Source organism: Phallusia mammillata, chromosome 7 (genome assembly GCF_965637545.1).
Source record: "Phallusia mammillata chromosome 7, kaPhaMamm4.hap1.1, whole genome shotgun sequence".
In the NCBI taxonomy this organism is placed as follows: Eukaryota; Metazoa; Chordata; class Ascidiacea; order Phlebobranchia; family Ascidiidae; genus Phallusia; species Phallusia mammillata.
The window spans coordinates 24,677,401-24,692,872 of NC_137258.1; the positions used below are offsets into that span (position 1 = coordinate 24,677,401).

A 15,472-nucleotide genomic window follows, 5' to 3' on the forward strand; every position below is an offset into this window, starting at 1 on the left:
GCCGTAAAGGGAATAAACAAGTAACAGGAACAGTCAAAGGCTTTAGAGCAGGGGTGGGCAACCTGCGGCCCGCATGCGGCCCTTCTTTGAAGGTTGTGCGGCCGCAGAGACGCTTGGATTTCAAATGTATTGGCAAACGAGTCCAACTAATATATGTTTTTGAGCAGATTAATGCGCCCAATGCTATTTTTTCTGCAACCTGGCAATATGTGACTAGAATCAAATGCGAATTATACTTGTAGTTAAGCAACAAAGCAAAATCGCTTTGTGTTATACACAGGTGCGGCCCGCGATCCAACTTTGACATTTGTAATTGGCCCCACAGTAACAAAGGTTGCCCGCCCCTGCTTTAGAGAACCCGACTGCAGTGGTCATGTGGCGTATTAACAACTTTTTGACTATTTTAACAAATGTATTTTAACAAAAATGCTTTATAGATTCTAGGAGCGATTTTATTGCGTTTTTTTTTGTTTTTTAAACTTCAACTTTTGTAAACATTGTATTTCTGTGACGTAAAATTGTCATCAGTGACCCCAAGCTTGTGTTACTTAAATTGCCTTAAACGTACAAATAAAAAGGTTGCAATGATGTAAGGAACCGAAGTTACCCAAGATAAAATATTTTCTATAATCGTAATTGCTTGGCCTCAGTTTTTTTTACCGTAATACGTTTTACTTAATCACACTCACTGGGCCAAAGTTCAAAGTTCGCGAAAGATCGTTTCCTGTTCCAAGCGGTAGAATGGCCACTGGAGGCGGTCGAGGCATAGCAAGTTTATCCAACACCGACAAAATCCATCCAACAGTTCCATCTCCACCACAGGCAAGAATGCGAAGGTTCGGAACTTTACGAAAAAGTTCCAGTCTGTAAAAAATAACAAAATTTTAATAATTTTTAAAAGCTAATAGATTGATAGGTAGACAGGAACAGACGAAAACAAGTTTGGGGATAAAACAATCTTTTGGGTTTAAAATAAGGTTCTAGACCAAGAAATAAGAAACACACAAGAAAAAAATGGGTAAAACCACACATAAAAGTAATGGTTTACTGAGTTTAGCTTTTGCAGAATATGTAACAAGTTGCAGAAAACGACATTAAATATTGAAGACTTCGACAACCCGGTTTATACTCATATCTCTGCTTGGTTACATTCCACATAATATATTTAATGTCAACTTGAAAAGACCAAACATGCTGCGTTAAGGGATTGGATCTGAATAATTAATTGTGATATTTGACAAGATATGAAGGAATTTCCCCAATTCCTTGTTCCCCTGCATGTTACAACCTGTGTTGGCATTTGAACAACGCCAAACAAAATTGAAACTAAAAAACTGGCTTGAAAAGTCGCTCGATCCAGAAAACAAACTGGCAGAAGACCTGCATATTACACAGATGATGACAACAGCGATTGTTTAATCTCAATGATAAAATGTATTCACAAGCTCTTAGTGGTCATATTTGTTTTTTAATGAAATGACAATTAAAATATTTTTAATTAAATTCCTCTAGCTACTTTTCTCATCTTACCAAAATTTTAAATCAAATTTACAAACAATAAGTCCAAAGGAGTATAAACAAAAACATGGTGACCAATGTATCAAAAACCTTATCAAATCAATCGACTGAAATATCAGTCATCAATGTCTGAAAGGCGGGATTTTCAATAAACAACAATTTCAAACCGTCCAATCAGATGCTGCGTGGCTGTTTTGTGTTTTCGGTGCAATTTCTATTTCGAGCAAAACCGAATAATCAAATTATCGTCAACATAAAGGTTATTCTTGCCACTGGTGATGTATTATTAATAAGTGGCCGTGCATTATTATACGAAACTGAATTAGGCGGAACATACGACGCTACAGACATAAAGTCAATTGTATTAGTGAAAGGTTACAGAACGCTGTGCCTTTGTCCCGATTTCTTGAAGCGAGGATTAAGAATTAAGAACAATGCGAGCGTATTTTTGGATAAAACGCAACGCATGTTGTATACCTGGCCTGGCAAATGTCACACAGAAAGTGTGAAGTGGGTCACAAACTTCTAAAACTTGCAGCACACCGAATGTTTGGAAGGGATAGCATGGCTGTTAAGGCGATGCTTAATTTTTTTCTTTTGAGTAATATATTTTCTCATGGATGTCATGTTTTCAAAAGCTTGTTTAGGCTGAAATAGGAGCTTTAAGCTTCTTCAGCAGAAACAAAGTTAACCTTTTGAAACGGTAAACTTAATATTTAACAATTTAAAACATTTTCATTCCTTCCCACAGAAGATGTAGATAGGATTAGAATATAAATCAGGTTATATTTCCAAAGCTTAAGTGTCTATTTGCAAACCACATGCAAAAAGTACAGCAAATTTCTCTCCTAAAGTTTATAATTCCCTCCTGGGAGAAATTCCTCCCAAGTTGGGAACCACTGATATCATTGCAATAAAATGGGTAAGGTAAATTAAGGGCGAATAATAATTGAGGCAAAAAGGTTTGAAAAAAATGTTTGGGAAGTGGTGGGATTCAATTTTTTTTCAGCTGGTTCTGTTACAAAAAGTCCATTGACAGTAACCAGTAATGGTAACCGGTTCGCAGATCCCATAAAATTTCGTGAGACGGTTCTATAGATATGTTTTTATTTGTCCTCACCCTTCTTGTGGTCCGCCTTTTGATAGATCAAATATTTGACGCGGGTTGACGATCCACTGAAAGGCTTGAAGCAGTTTAGCGCCCTGTAAAAAATACAACTTGTGAAACACTGAAATTATTTGGTGCCCTTTTTTAATTTTTAATTATTTGGAGGAAGCAAGAAAACAATTTAAATTGTAAATCCGGATGTGGTGGGAATTAAACCCACGATCTATGGATCACCGCCAGCGCTTAATAAGAGAATAATGGGTTTCGATATATCTTCTACTGTTACCAGATGTTGCAGAATTCCCAGGGTTATCAGGTTGGTGAAAGAAAAACTTTAAGTTTTGTTTTATTTCTGTGCTGAGCAGCATAATACAAAACCCCGGGAATTTCCTAACGCTGGGTTTTACCCCTTTCTGGGAACCCCATGTATTCTATTTTTACACACAATGTCGCTGGGACTTTCCCTGGGTGAATTTTAAGTCGTTGTGTTGTTTGCGAAAATTTTGCAAAACCGCTCTATGAGTTTCTATAGCTGGTATATGTTGTACAGCAAATTGACGGTATAAATCGAATAAACATTAGTTATATTATATTTCAAGAAAAGAATCCAGTTGATTAATATCTAATAATAAAAGGTATCACTTCTAATAAAACCTGTGAGCACAAATCGAATTACTATGGGTTGTTGTGTATTTCAAGTACACAAAACCCGACATATACAAGCTGTTGCTGCCAGGCAAAATCTCAACCTTATGAAGCTCTTCTGGCAAATGTATTTTTATTCCGACATTTCGACGTCCTACAAAGGTCGCCTTTATCAGGGTAAATAACACTGAATGCTAGAGCAATGCACGATAAAACCTGAAAACCTAATAAAAAAGTACAACTGCTAATAAAACTGCTGAACTGCCCAATGCGTGAAATGAGGAAGCCAATGCCAATGTCAAATGGGAAAGCCCCTCTGCCCCACAAAACCCACCTGGTTGCCGCCGCTCTTGGGGTTAATAAATATGAGGGTTGGGGCGAGGAATGCGGCTTGATGCGACAGAGGGCGGATCACGAAAGTTTTCTGCCGACTTTCCTTAGAAGATTTCTTCCTCCAAGTCCCTCCTGAACCTCTTTTCTTCTTCGATCGGTTGCGGAGAGATTTCTGCTTCTGTGACGACTGAAAAAATATATTTGCTAAGTCATATTTTGCTGATGAGGCAGTTTGTAAGGGGGTTCCCCCGAAGAAAATTGAAAATAATCAAATTCAAGTTATCTGTGCACAGGACTGAAAATTACTTTGCTGGTAAAACAATGACACGCCAGTTTTTCTTGAGTATTTTTGAAAGATTTAACCCTAATTTCTATTGGTGGGAATATGTGTTGGATACTTGCTTGTCTGCTCTGGAGCAGCGTCGAACTATTCGATTTCTATAAACACAACGCTGAAGGTTGGGCGTTACATTAATATTGCGTGATGGCGTTTAGTAAATGTTGGACTTTTGATAAAGGGGGTTTCCCAAATATTGAGGCAATTCCCGCCAAATATCATAAAAAAGTCAAAGACAAAAATCGTAATTGCCTTATACAGAATCGTGTAGGAACTTTCACTTAATTCGAATATTTACAAAACAACTTAAACAAACACTATCGCATAGATCGGTGTGAGAATTCTTGCAAACCCGCATCAAAAGTTCACACTGTTTCGTGTCAACAGGTGAAAAAAACCCACATACATTCCGTTGGGATCACAATCACCCAACCGTGACCGATCCCAACAGCTCGTGTTACGTCATAAAGGTCACCTTTATCTAAATACGATTCGCTTCGATGGTTAAGAGATGCTCAGCGGCAGCCAAGCGAAACCATGACGTCAAAAACCGGTGCATCAAACGAAATTGTATTTGAAACAGAAACAATATCAGAATCTTATTTTTGTGAGACGAAAATACTCAGTTATCCATCAACGATTATTTAGTAATTTTATTTCCGGCTTTCAGCTTCCGGTATTTAATGTCAGGTTGTTTACGACAAAATCGCCATAATTACATGTTTCTATTCATCGCTGAACAACTAAACGGTATCATTGAATAGAAAATTGGGCTTATAGTTTGGCCTAACTCTTCTAGATGTTCGGTGAATAAAATTGGGGCTTCCTTAACGGTATCGTATGTGTGCAAAACCCCCACCACTGTGCAAAACGGCGCAGAACAAGGCTTGAAATTTACGAGCCACACCATACGGACAAAAACTTTTAAGTCAGCTTTCGACATAAAAACAACATCGAACACATTAAGTAAATATTTTTTAATAGCAAAACACAGCCAGGACAATTTATTCAGCAGTAGATTATATCTTTGCACTATCTGCAGCTTACTTATTATTTACTGGAATGATGCTTTTATATTATATACATATATATATATGTAGATTATCTTTGGTAGAGATTTCACGGTATTAAAGATTCTAACCAGAAACAAACAAGCCAGTGTATCGTCAAAAGATTTCACTCGCCTGCTGATTTTGGAATCACTCAACATTAAGGAACACAGCCCCAGAGCTAAATGTAGATCACAATTCGACCCCATTATACCGTTTTAACACGTGACTTTTCATCGCCGTTATCTTTACGTTTTAACCTGCCTTTCGCGCTTGTGTTTTTTGCCTTTTTTGCTGCTTTTACTGGTTTTACGCGCTGTTTGATTTTAGATTTATTCATTTGAGAATGACACAAGTTGATGTCGAAACGTCATGCTTTATGTAAATATATTGGCTTGTTTGTTTCTCGTTAGATTATCTTTGGTAGATATTGGTTCAATGTACATTTAACATCTTTATGTGAATATTTTCACCCACTTTTGTAATCCATGTCGGAGGGACGATGCTTTTCGCGAAGTTTCCAAGCGAACACGGCTCGTTGATTTTGTGCATTTGGAAACAACTGACTTTATTGTGGTAGGTCTCCTTACACCACGAACAACTTATTGCAACGATCTGGGAAAAAACAAACAAAAGCGATTCGCAACAGTTTCAAAATTAGGCGAGAAAAATTTTTTTTGGCCCGAAATTTTGTTGGATTTGAAACATAATGAGAACTCAATTTTAAAGGCCATACTATACTTAGATCAGTTGTTCCATAACTATTGTAGACGCGATATATGTCGAATTAGTTTTATGTCTAAAGTGCGAAAACTTAGTTTTTAGCAAAATTACTGTGTCAGTTTCGGCTAAAATGTTCGTCTTTTTGACCAAACATTCCGATTTATCTCAAATAATAGAGAGAGGCCGGTTTTAATAAATTAAGTCTTGCATAAGTTGTTACACATGCAACAATATATTGGATGGCACCTTCTATGCTTCTGGGCTGAAACAAACCCTTGTTTATTTATTTTAAATCTAGCAGATATTTTCTGTCACGAAACGAAGCCAACTTCTGAATTATTGACTTGTTCCAACAAACAGGAGTAAAATATTCAACTTACCTTGGTCGGTTCACGAAATCCGAAACGTTTCTCAAACGACTGTGACAAAATAAACGGAATTGATTATCACTTGTGACGTCACAAACGAGCTGAACACAATACAAAAGGTGATATTTGAAACCGAAAGAGATATAATTTGCGAATTCTAGGACCGATATTGAGATTTATTTATGTGAAACCTCGCATATAATAAATGTTTCATTGTTTTTCAAACACGATACATTTTATGGCAACAGGGAACTAAGAAACAAAAGAATAATCCAATTAAAATTCTATATGTTCGTACATAATCATATTGCCAAGTTGACATAATCGTTATTTTTAAACTTATTTTTTCCCACCTTGGAACAGTGTTTGCATTTTCCTTCTTGCTTTCTCCGATGAACCCAATGATGATGAACAACTAAAGTCTAAAAATAAAATATTTCACAAATGAACCAAGCAGCATGAAAAAGAAATCCCGGATTTGCAATGCGCTGCATTTTTTTTCTGAATGTTTTTACTTTTTTTATAATTCCACAACGTGTTTGTTTACGTAACACACCTTATTATGACGTCAAAAGGGATAAACCTAACCACGCCTTAAAAACAGTTTTGTCATTTTTTCTTCTGGCAGATGTTAAAAATAGTCGAACAGCGACATTTAAGAACGCTTGGAGACGATCTATATGTTGGGGAATGACGTTTGCTTTGTAGAGAAAACGTCGTCGGCGCATAAAAAGACATTTCATAAAAATCGATTCACGCGTTTTCGTGGTCGACATAAAATCGATTCAATCCATTGTTTGACCAGAAGCGTCATTATTACGTCACCAAGGCGATGCTGGGGCAATTATAGACTTGAAATATTATATTGATTGAAAAATAAACACAATTCGGCTGCCACATAAATCATCTTGATATTGAAATCTAATTTAAATCCACCCGCCTCTCGCATGCTCCTAGTGGTAGCCTCGCGGAATGTCGTCTTGCATCGAAATCCGATCTGAAACAATTCCAACATTTAAACTCGTGGAAAATATACGTGCGCTTCAAAATTAAATAAAGATTTTTTTCTGGCAAAACAGCAATTTGTGGCAAAGTATTCATTGTTTTTAATGCCTGTGTTTCATAATGTTTCAGTTTTTAACTTCTCACCCTGACGAGTTGAGCGTAACAGGCATCGTGGACCACAATATGACAAGCTGAACATTTCTTACGACCTCCAGATTTCTATAAACAAACAAGAAATTAAAAACAACACGAAAACGTAAGAAAACAATATGTGTGTAGAAAATATCACAGTAACCAACAATTTGAATATTCGAAAATCCCTGTGAAATTGACTGATAACGTTTTTAAAAGGATCCAGTTTTTTTTAGTTGATTTTGTGTTTAATGACCCAATAGTTTTTATTAAATATTCATATCGCATTGACGTCGTTACCTCACTGGAGTAATTTGGAACATTTTTTAAAAGGCATGAAACGTAATAAATCACAAGACACGTTTAAATCAACTTAACTATCGATTTGCGAAAGGTTACACTTGAAATTTCGATCGATTCTTGTTTCACGATTTCACCCAATTTGCCAGGTTAAATACCTTTACCCCAATTACACGAATTCTTTTTCAACACGCAATAAATTATTCATTGCTACGTCACTTCGGCAATTGTGACGTCATACTCACCACACAATTCTGTTCTCCGACGTAACAAAGATCACCTGAAGCATTGCTCGGTGCCCAGAGGTGGTCGTCGCTTAAAGCACTTTCCTACACAGAAATCATAGTTAAAATATTTAAATAAACAACCAAAAAAACATTGGCTGTCACAAAGCTACAGCTTTAGGCTGGACTAGAGATTCGACGGAGATTATGCTAATGGCCTGTTGGAAAATTCTCGCTGAAAAAAATGTTTAGTTGAGGAAAAAAGTACAAAGAATATTTAATTGTTGCAAACAACGTGCAACCTTTTTTTAATGTTATTTTCTTGTTGTTAAATTAGAAATCTTCACCCTATTTTATCAATGCACCTATTTAGAACACATTCAATGTGACTATACCCTTTTGACCGACAGGTATGAATAAGGATTTTGCATGTTAAATTTTAATTTGATTGTTAATGAAACTAACTCGTACCGCAAATTGACACAATTGCCCTATACACAGCATGTTGCAGTGTGCAACTTAATAGCTGCTGTTTGTTCTTAAAGAAGTTTCCAGTTAAGAAACCCCCAAAATGTTAAATAAGGTTTCATCTCATAAAATTTCCTCACCGTCCAATCCACTTCTGTGTTGGGAATCATTCTGCGCTGAGCTACTGGAGAAAAACTGGCAGTTGTGGCTGAAACCAGCTCGTTCATGTTGTAACCAGCTTTCTGGATAGCTTTCCTGTTGAAAAAATACAAAAATAAGATTTTTTGCAAAATTGTGAACAAACGTTTCGAACACCAGGTTTGCATATTTAACAAATTCGTGGTTGAAAATTATTTCACTGATATTGACAACAGTTTCGAAGCAAGATTTAAATAACAAAGTGATTTAGTTTTTTATGATACTACATTAGTTTTTTGCTGAATGGATGCTATTAACATATGGTCGATGTATTTTTATCATGTCAGAACAAAAAATGTTATAGCATAGTATAAATATCCGGGATAAATGCTATACTTAACACATCATGGTAATGTGCAAAGTCATTATGTTAAACTAGGCTATAATTGTACATCAATTTTCTGCGACCAAAAATACACACAGGTATATATGGCAGCAAGTATAAGACTGCACATTTAAAGTGGTAATCAATTTATTAGTGTTTGTTTAGTTGATCCACCCAGTAAGTTAATTATAAGTGACACTGTTCGATATTAGGGTTATATCTTGTGTCAGTGAAGTCAGTAAATGTTGGAGGTTGCACATCGAGACAAAGCAATCGCACAGGAGTGCAACGGTAAGACTGTGTATCAGCCATAAACAATCCGTTTCCTTGTTACCGCCTACACACATATATTCACACACACACACACACACACACACACACACACACACACACACATACATACACACATAGATAAGAACACACGTACACACACACACACATAAGGAATATAAAACGACCAAATGCCACAACCAACCAACTTGAGGTGATTTAAAAACCTACAAATAGCGAGGATCTTATGACGTAACAATGCTCATTGTTGGTTAAACTTTGTTGCAACAATAGGCAAAGATCACTTGATTGTTTTGAGTGGAATTTCGGCCATTTAGGTGCGATTTTGCTCTTAACACAATGCCATATTGGTAATTTATCATTTTAAACACACAATATATCAAAATACAAATTGGTATGTTGCCAAAACCTGTGTTTGCGAACTAACACGGCTGCTACACCAACATTATGTAAGAAACATTTTGAGGCAAAACACAATTAACTGATGACGCGAAACCTATCTGTTACGTCACAACCGCGATCAATAAATTGACGACGAAATGTCAAACAAAGCTCTCAAGAATCAAAAACTGACTTGTGAAGCCATGTTAGGGCCACGAAATGCAAATTAAACTTACCTGTGGAACATACTGGCGTCGTTCGCTAACTAACTGCGACAAACCTTACACGAACTGACAACTTTCCACAACACTACAACGATTTGCTCCCGATTTAACCCCAAATAATCGCTGGTAACAATGAAAGGGCGGCAGTTGTCACCAGCACACGATTCGCTTGACTACTCATTGTGACCGAACAGTGGAGAATGTCGCGTCACATTATTATCTTCCAACACAACACCAGGTTCCGCCCAACACAGGAACTCCTTATGACGTAACAATAATCAATGGATTTGGCAACAATCAACGGCCGAATCGGATTTAACAATCGATATTTCAATCTTACATATGCAGGAAACATGATTATTAAGCAATGTATAGAAATCTAAGCCCTAGAGCGGAACTATATGATTGTGACGTGATAGGCACCTACTCCAAACTCTTTCTTATCCGAATTTCGAGTGGGCTTATTTTGTTGCCGGCCTTCTTGTGCGTCAAACATTCCACCAGAGTGGACCAATCGTTCTTCTGCCTGCCGTGCTGCATCACACCACGTGGCACGTAGCAACAAATATCGGTTGCTGACGTCACTGATGACGTATTGCACCCTGGGTTTTTGGTTGGAGCGTTCAGGGATCTGTAGGTGGAAGGAAACGTCACTGCGCTGCGACGTCGCTCCAAACGACTTTGCGGAGACTTGTCAGAAATCACAGGATTGCTTCGGCTCCTCTGATACGTCACAGTGACGTCACCGGGCAGTGACGTCACTCGTTGCGTCACAGAGCTTCGTCTTCGTATGTTGAGTCGTTTTTGGTAAGCAGATGGAATTATAAGTTCGCGAGAACTTCGTTTTCGAGTGAGAGGCGGAGCTGGTGACGACATGCTTCAGCAGGCACGATACGCTCCAGTGAGCAGCAGTGTTACGACTAAAAGGTTGCTAGGGTGGTTTGCAAAAATATATAGTGTTACCAGTTGCAAATAAAAGCATTTAAATAGGTTTATCCTGCCATATAAACAAAGTTTCTACAACTGTCTGCACGCAATATATTCAAAACAAGGTCTTGAAGACCTTTATCTTTTAAATAAAGTCTGTTTTTTGCTTCCAACAACTATAAAGATTCCTGGAGATATAAAAATCTTGCGGTCTCCTTGTTTTGCAAACGGTTTTTACCACAAAATGCTGATGTCTATTCTCAAAATTCCAAAAAAAGTCAGTTTAAACGCACGATGCTTCTCGTAACTGTGTGAATGCATGTGCAGTGCGGCAGAAACTACGGCAAAGTGCAAACGCAGTTTAGATTGCGTGCCACAAATTTACTCGGCTGTAAATATTCACAACGATCCATGGGGTCACCAATCAGTATGAGAGTAACGTTCACACAAAAATCCACACTCGGGTGGTTGGCGGTTTGCTCATCAAATGTAAAATGCCAGGCTGTCCAATTTAGAATTAAAGGAAGTAAAAACGTAACCCGGGTTTATTTCAGACGAACAAAAAGATTCTGTCTATTTTTAACAAAACATTTCCATCTAACTTCCATTATCATTTGATTGTGGGAAAGTATCAAACATTGACGGACGTTATCTGATGTTGAATTGAGGCAAGATAACTGGAATTGATAAGCCACAACCGAAACACTGACAACGAAATAACTCAAAAATCCAAAAAAAAGTGATTGAAAGATTTTTTTACCAAACATTTCCTACTGCAAACACTGCATAAAAAAATTGAACTAAATTCTAAAGTAATCTAAACTAATTATTTTGGTCACATTTGGCACAAAGCCAAACTTGCACAAAAACTCCCTGATACCACCAACAAAGCGGCCAAGTGCCAGAAAACAAAGATTGCATCAAAAAAAGAAATGGCGACTTTAAATCGATTTAACACAGGACGTGTAAACTTTTCTCGGAACATATTTGCATAAAGTTCTTCTCCGAAATTCGAAAATGTCACACTGCTTATAACGTGAATGGGGTTTGATATCAATTCATCGAGTTATTAAGCAGATATTTGTAATCACACGAACGCTGGATTCGATTTAGTATTCACTTAACAGAATATGCTGATAAGCATCATTACTTGATACACATCAACAACATATAACACTATTTCCAGCAAATTTTTAGTTTTCACACATGTGATCTTTATGCGAATCAATTTTTATTGAGCTGCATGATTTTTATGTCAGGGAACATATATTCTTGAAAATGTTAACAAACAAACACATCTGTGATGTAATAGTATCGCATTTATGACTCAACAACGTGATATTATGCACTACATGAAAATTTCCGCTGCACTCAAAACTACCAAACCCTGCAAAGACTTCCAAAAATATTGTCCACATATTTTACTTGCGAACAACCGAACGACTTGTTACTTCAACACGTATTGAATCGACGACTTGTTGAAATATCGAAACCTGATTATATTTTACTTGTAATTAATTTTCGGTCTAATGGGATTAAAAAGTAGAAGCATTGTCGATTGATTTATTGAGCGGGTTTCTACCCGACCCGATATTTTCGCCCAAATTTATTGAAGTGTCGGCATGATCAATACGATTGTGTCCCGAACTGGCGATACAAATATTCAAGTAAGGAAATGGTTTAAAATAAAAACACGAAACGTCAAAAAATGTTTCATCTTTGCATCCGATCCTCGCGAAACGCACAAACTTTCTTGCACCTAATCGCTTCTAAAAACCACATCCTATGATATTTATTCCACACATTTATCTGCTTTACTGCAAATACCTGCTAACGTGCTAACCTTATCACAAGTTGTTTTGTTAAATACCTGCCTCACTACAAATTGCATTTCATATCTTTCCTGATGATTAAATTCATCAAAGCTCAAAATATATTGAAATAATGCATATTATGTACACATGTCAAATCAATGCTTATCATACACGTGTTCTTACAACACGCGGTGATGTGTTGAACCGATTCGACCTGAAGCTGATTGAAACGCAATTTACTGGCAAATAAATAAGCCCTGATGTGAAAAAGTTTCGTTACTGGTTCCGGTCGACGGGGCACGGACAAAAGGGTTTGTGACGCAACAATGCTTGAGGTATCGTTTAACCCATCAATTATGTAGCGAACAGACCACGTGTCAACAGAACGCTTTATGATGTCACAAGAAACGCCGTAAATGAGCTTTGTAGCGTCGACAAATAAAATCGGACTTTGAAGAATGTTTATTTTTTCTACAGCGGAATATAAAAAGCTTTTTAGTGACTATTGAATATTAACGGAAAATATTAATCTATGCAGAAAGCACACTGCAACCGTTTGTATAATTTCAATAACTGTCAGAGACCTTGAATATACTCAATTCATTCTGTTGAAAATGTGCCAAAATTTCTGTTGTCTGAGTGCAAAAGCGCTTTTTTTCAAACTAATAACATTTTCATAGACCTGTTTAAAAAGTTCGGCTGCATTTATATTTGGACATTTCCACCCGAGGTTAGCGCTCAGTTGTAAACAAGCTTTGTAATAATCCCGCATCTGACGTAAGATACACGCTTCAGTAATCATGCATTGAAAACCGGAAAACTAACTTGAAAATTTGATCTATGATGTCATAAAGTATGCTTGTCACAACACAAACAGACAACCGAGCAAAAAACAACTTGCTTTCCTGCAAACCGGGTTGTTTTCACGGTTCGACTACTGCGCAGCTTGCAATGAAAACTGTTTGTGTTTTCTCCGCTCAAATGGGTGACATTTACAAAATACCAGACAAGCTCAAACTGCAACAGCGGTTAAAGGCTGTACTGATGTGAAACAAGCGACTAAACTAATAACATCACGACCCATGTTAACTGCTATCGGATGACATTACCGCGGTGTGACAACCACTAAACCAGGAACCCAAACATCATCAGCAAGTTTCGCCACCACAGAACATTGCTGCTAGAAGCGAAATTATGATGATGGCCCGCAGGCAAAGTTGAAGTAAACGAGTTATGTAAGCGATGAAATATGCACAAACTTGAAGCTTGACCTTTCCCACAATGCCACTGCTCCTCACTTATAATATAAAGGTTGTGCAGACTCGTGAAGTTATTTCACAATGGGTTATCTAGTTCAACACCAAAATTGGCCTCAGTGATCGCGTGATAGTTGTTTTCAAATGTTTTCAAATATTTGCATGCGTTTTCACTGGCAAATGATTCATACTTAATTGTCATTAAACAGAAAAGTGATTTATCAACGTGCCGAAATTTAGTAAGGTTGCAAAACACTGTTGTTAACAGCTATACGTGATCTCAACATTCTTTGTGCTAACATTGCCTCAAATACTTTCGTTCACTTAAAGGTGGTCGTTGCATTTTCCCGATTAGAGGTTCAACCGCCCGGATTTTCCTATTTAATCCCAGCTATTACCATTTCGGTTACAAATTGGTGGTTTAGTAACTGGGAAACCGCTATTGTACACGTACACACGTTCATAGGCACCAAGGCACTGGAACTAACAAGTCAGCATCTAATCATAAACTGGCTGGAAGGTAAAATATCACAGAACTAAATAAAAAGTTTTAAAATCAAGCGCAGATTTATCACAAAGAGGTATCAAGCCATTCTTGTGCAACCGAGCATGCTAAAGAGTGTAGAAGTGGTTTCCAACTTCTTCAACCTTTCTGAACTACACTAAAATCCAAACTATAAATTTTGGATGTAGATTTTTGCTGGACGATTTGCTAACGACACTTTACTACTTTACAGCATCAGAATTTGCAAAATTTTGCTCAAAACTTCAGTTTACATGGTTGACTGCTCCAAGCTAGTTCGGAACCAGCATTCTGCACATATAAGACTTCCAGCACTGACTACTTGACACAGGTTGGAGCCCCTACAGTGCACAACACAAACACAGACGATGTATAGGACTCATGACAGCGTAGTGAAATAGCAGCAGTTCCACCAGTACGTGTTTGCGCAAAACATAAGTAGCTTGAATACCAAGTAGTTGGTGACGTGACTCAGAGGTCAGGGGTCAAACATGAAATCTACATATTACGTAAATCACTACTCCTTGCCGAACATGTTACTACCATTTTGCGCCGAGTTTGCAAAAAATATGATATTTTACAACTCGTAAAACAAGTCACATTTTACGTAAGTCTGACCTTAATAAATCATCCTTCTGCTAATTTGGTGAATATTTTTGCTTTAGTTTAAGTGATTGCGGAATTGATGTATATGCTTAATAACAAAGCAACGTTTATTTCGTTGGGTGGGCGCGTTAACACGAAAAACTTTCAGTAATCTATTTGTGTTCCTCCACTACCAGGGCTGCAAAAACTAAGCTGGTGTCTACGATCTTTACTAACAACATGAACACTGTGCAATGACAGCTACCTGTGTTACGCATCACCCTCATCACAAAACATCAACACAGATCACTCTATGACGTCACAAACTACCCTGACAGCTCAATCTCAGTGGCAGGAGGAAGCGCCATGGAATAAGAGGTTTTTGACGGGTTTGCAGCTCAATCAACGAGCTATTGAGGTTTTGCGTATTGGGCAGAAAAATGGGATTTTAATAAGAATTGCCTGGAAGGTTAGAAATGACGTCAAACGGTTTGAAAGGCTGGTCTGCTTATTTTACAGTTTTAAGTTAAACCCATACGGCATTTAATTTCCTGCAAGTTAACAATTACGTGCTGTTGCAGCGATGCACAAGAGCTGCACGATTATTTTTAGCGACCGAAACTGATTTAAACAAAACAGTAACAAACAATGGCTGGAAAGCAGATGCCATTTATCTTGAAATTTTTATCCAGGCTTTGTGCGAATTTCCTTGAAACGAAAAACTGTTCAAACGAAATT

General features: G+C 37.4%; 1 protein-coding gene across 4 annotated transcripts in view; it reads right to left on the minus strand.

Moving 5' to 3' along the window:
- The window catches only part of LOC145237247 (diacylglycerol kinase zeta-like), a 35,309-nt gene that overhangs the window by 8,951 nt on the left and 10,886 nt on the right, over positions 1-15,472 (minus strand). For 3 of the 4 annotated variants that reach the window (XM_080100044.1, XM_080100046.1, XM_080100047.1), the window contains 10 exons: positions 8,351-8,465; positions 7,764-7,847; positions 7,231-7,305; positions 7,022-7,078; positions 6,435-6,503; positions 6,094-6,132; positions 5,468-5,605; positions 3,606-3,791; positions 2,639-2,721; positions 690-864 (listed from right to left, as the gene is read on the minus strand). In XM_080100044.1, the coding sequence (XP_079956170.1) occupies positions 690-864; positions 2,639-2,721; positions 3,606-3,791; positions 5,468-5,605; positions 6,094-6,132; positions 6,435-6,503; positions 7,022-7,078; positions 7,231-7,305; positions 7,764-7,847; positions 8,351-8,465 (1,021 nt within the window). Of the gene's footprint in view, positions 1-689; positions 865-2,638; positions 2,722-3,605; positions 3,792-5,467; positions 5,606-6,093; positions 6,133-6,434; positions 6,504-7,021; positions 7,079-7,230; positions 7,306-7,763; positions 7,848-8,350; positions 8,466-10,056; positions 10,576-15,472 lie in introns of those variants that run through there. The other variant, XM_080100043.1, reaches the window with a different exon arrangement.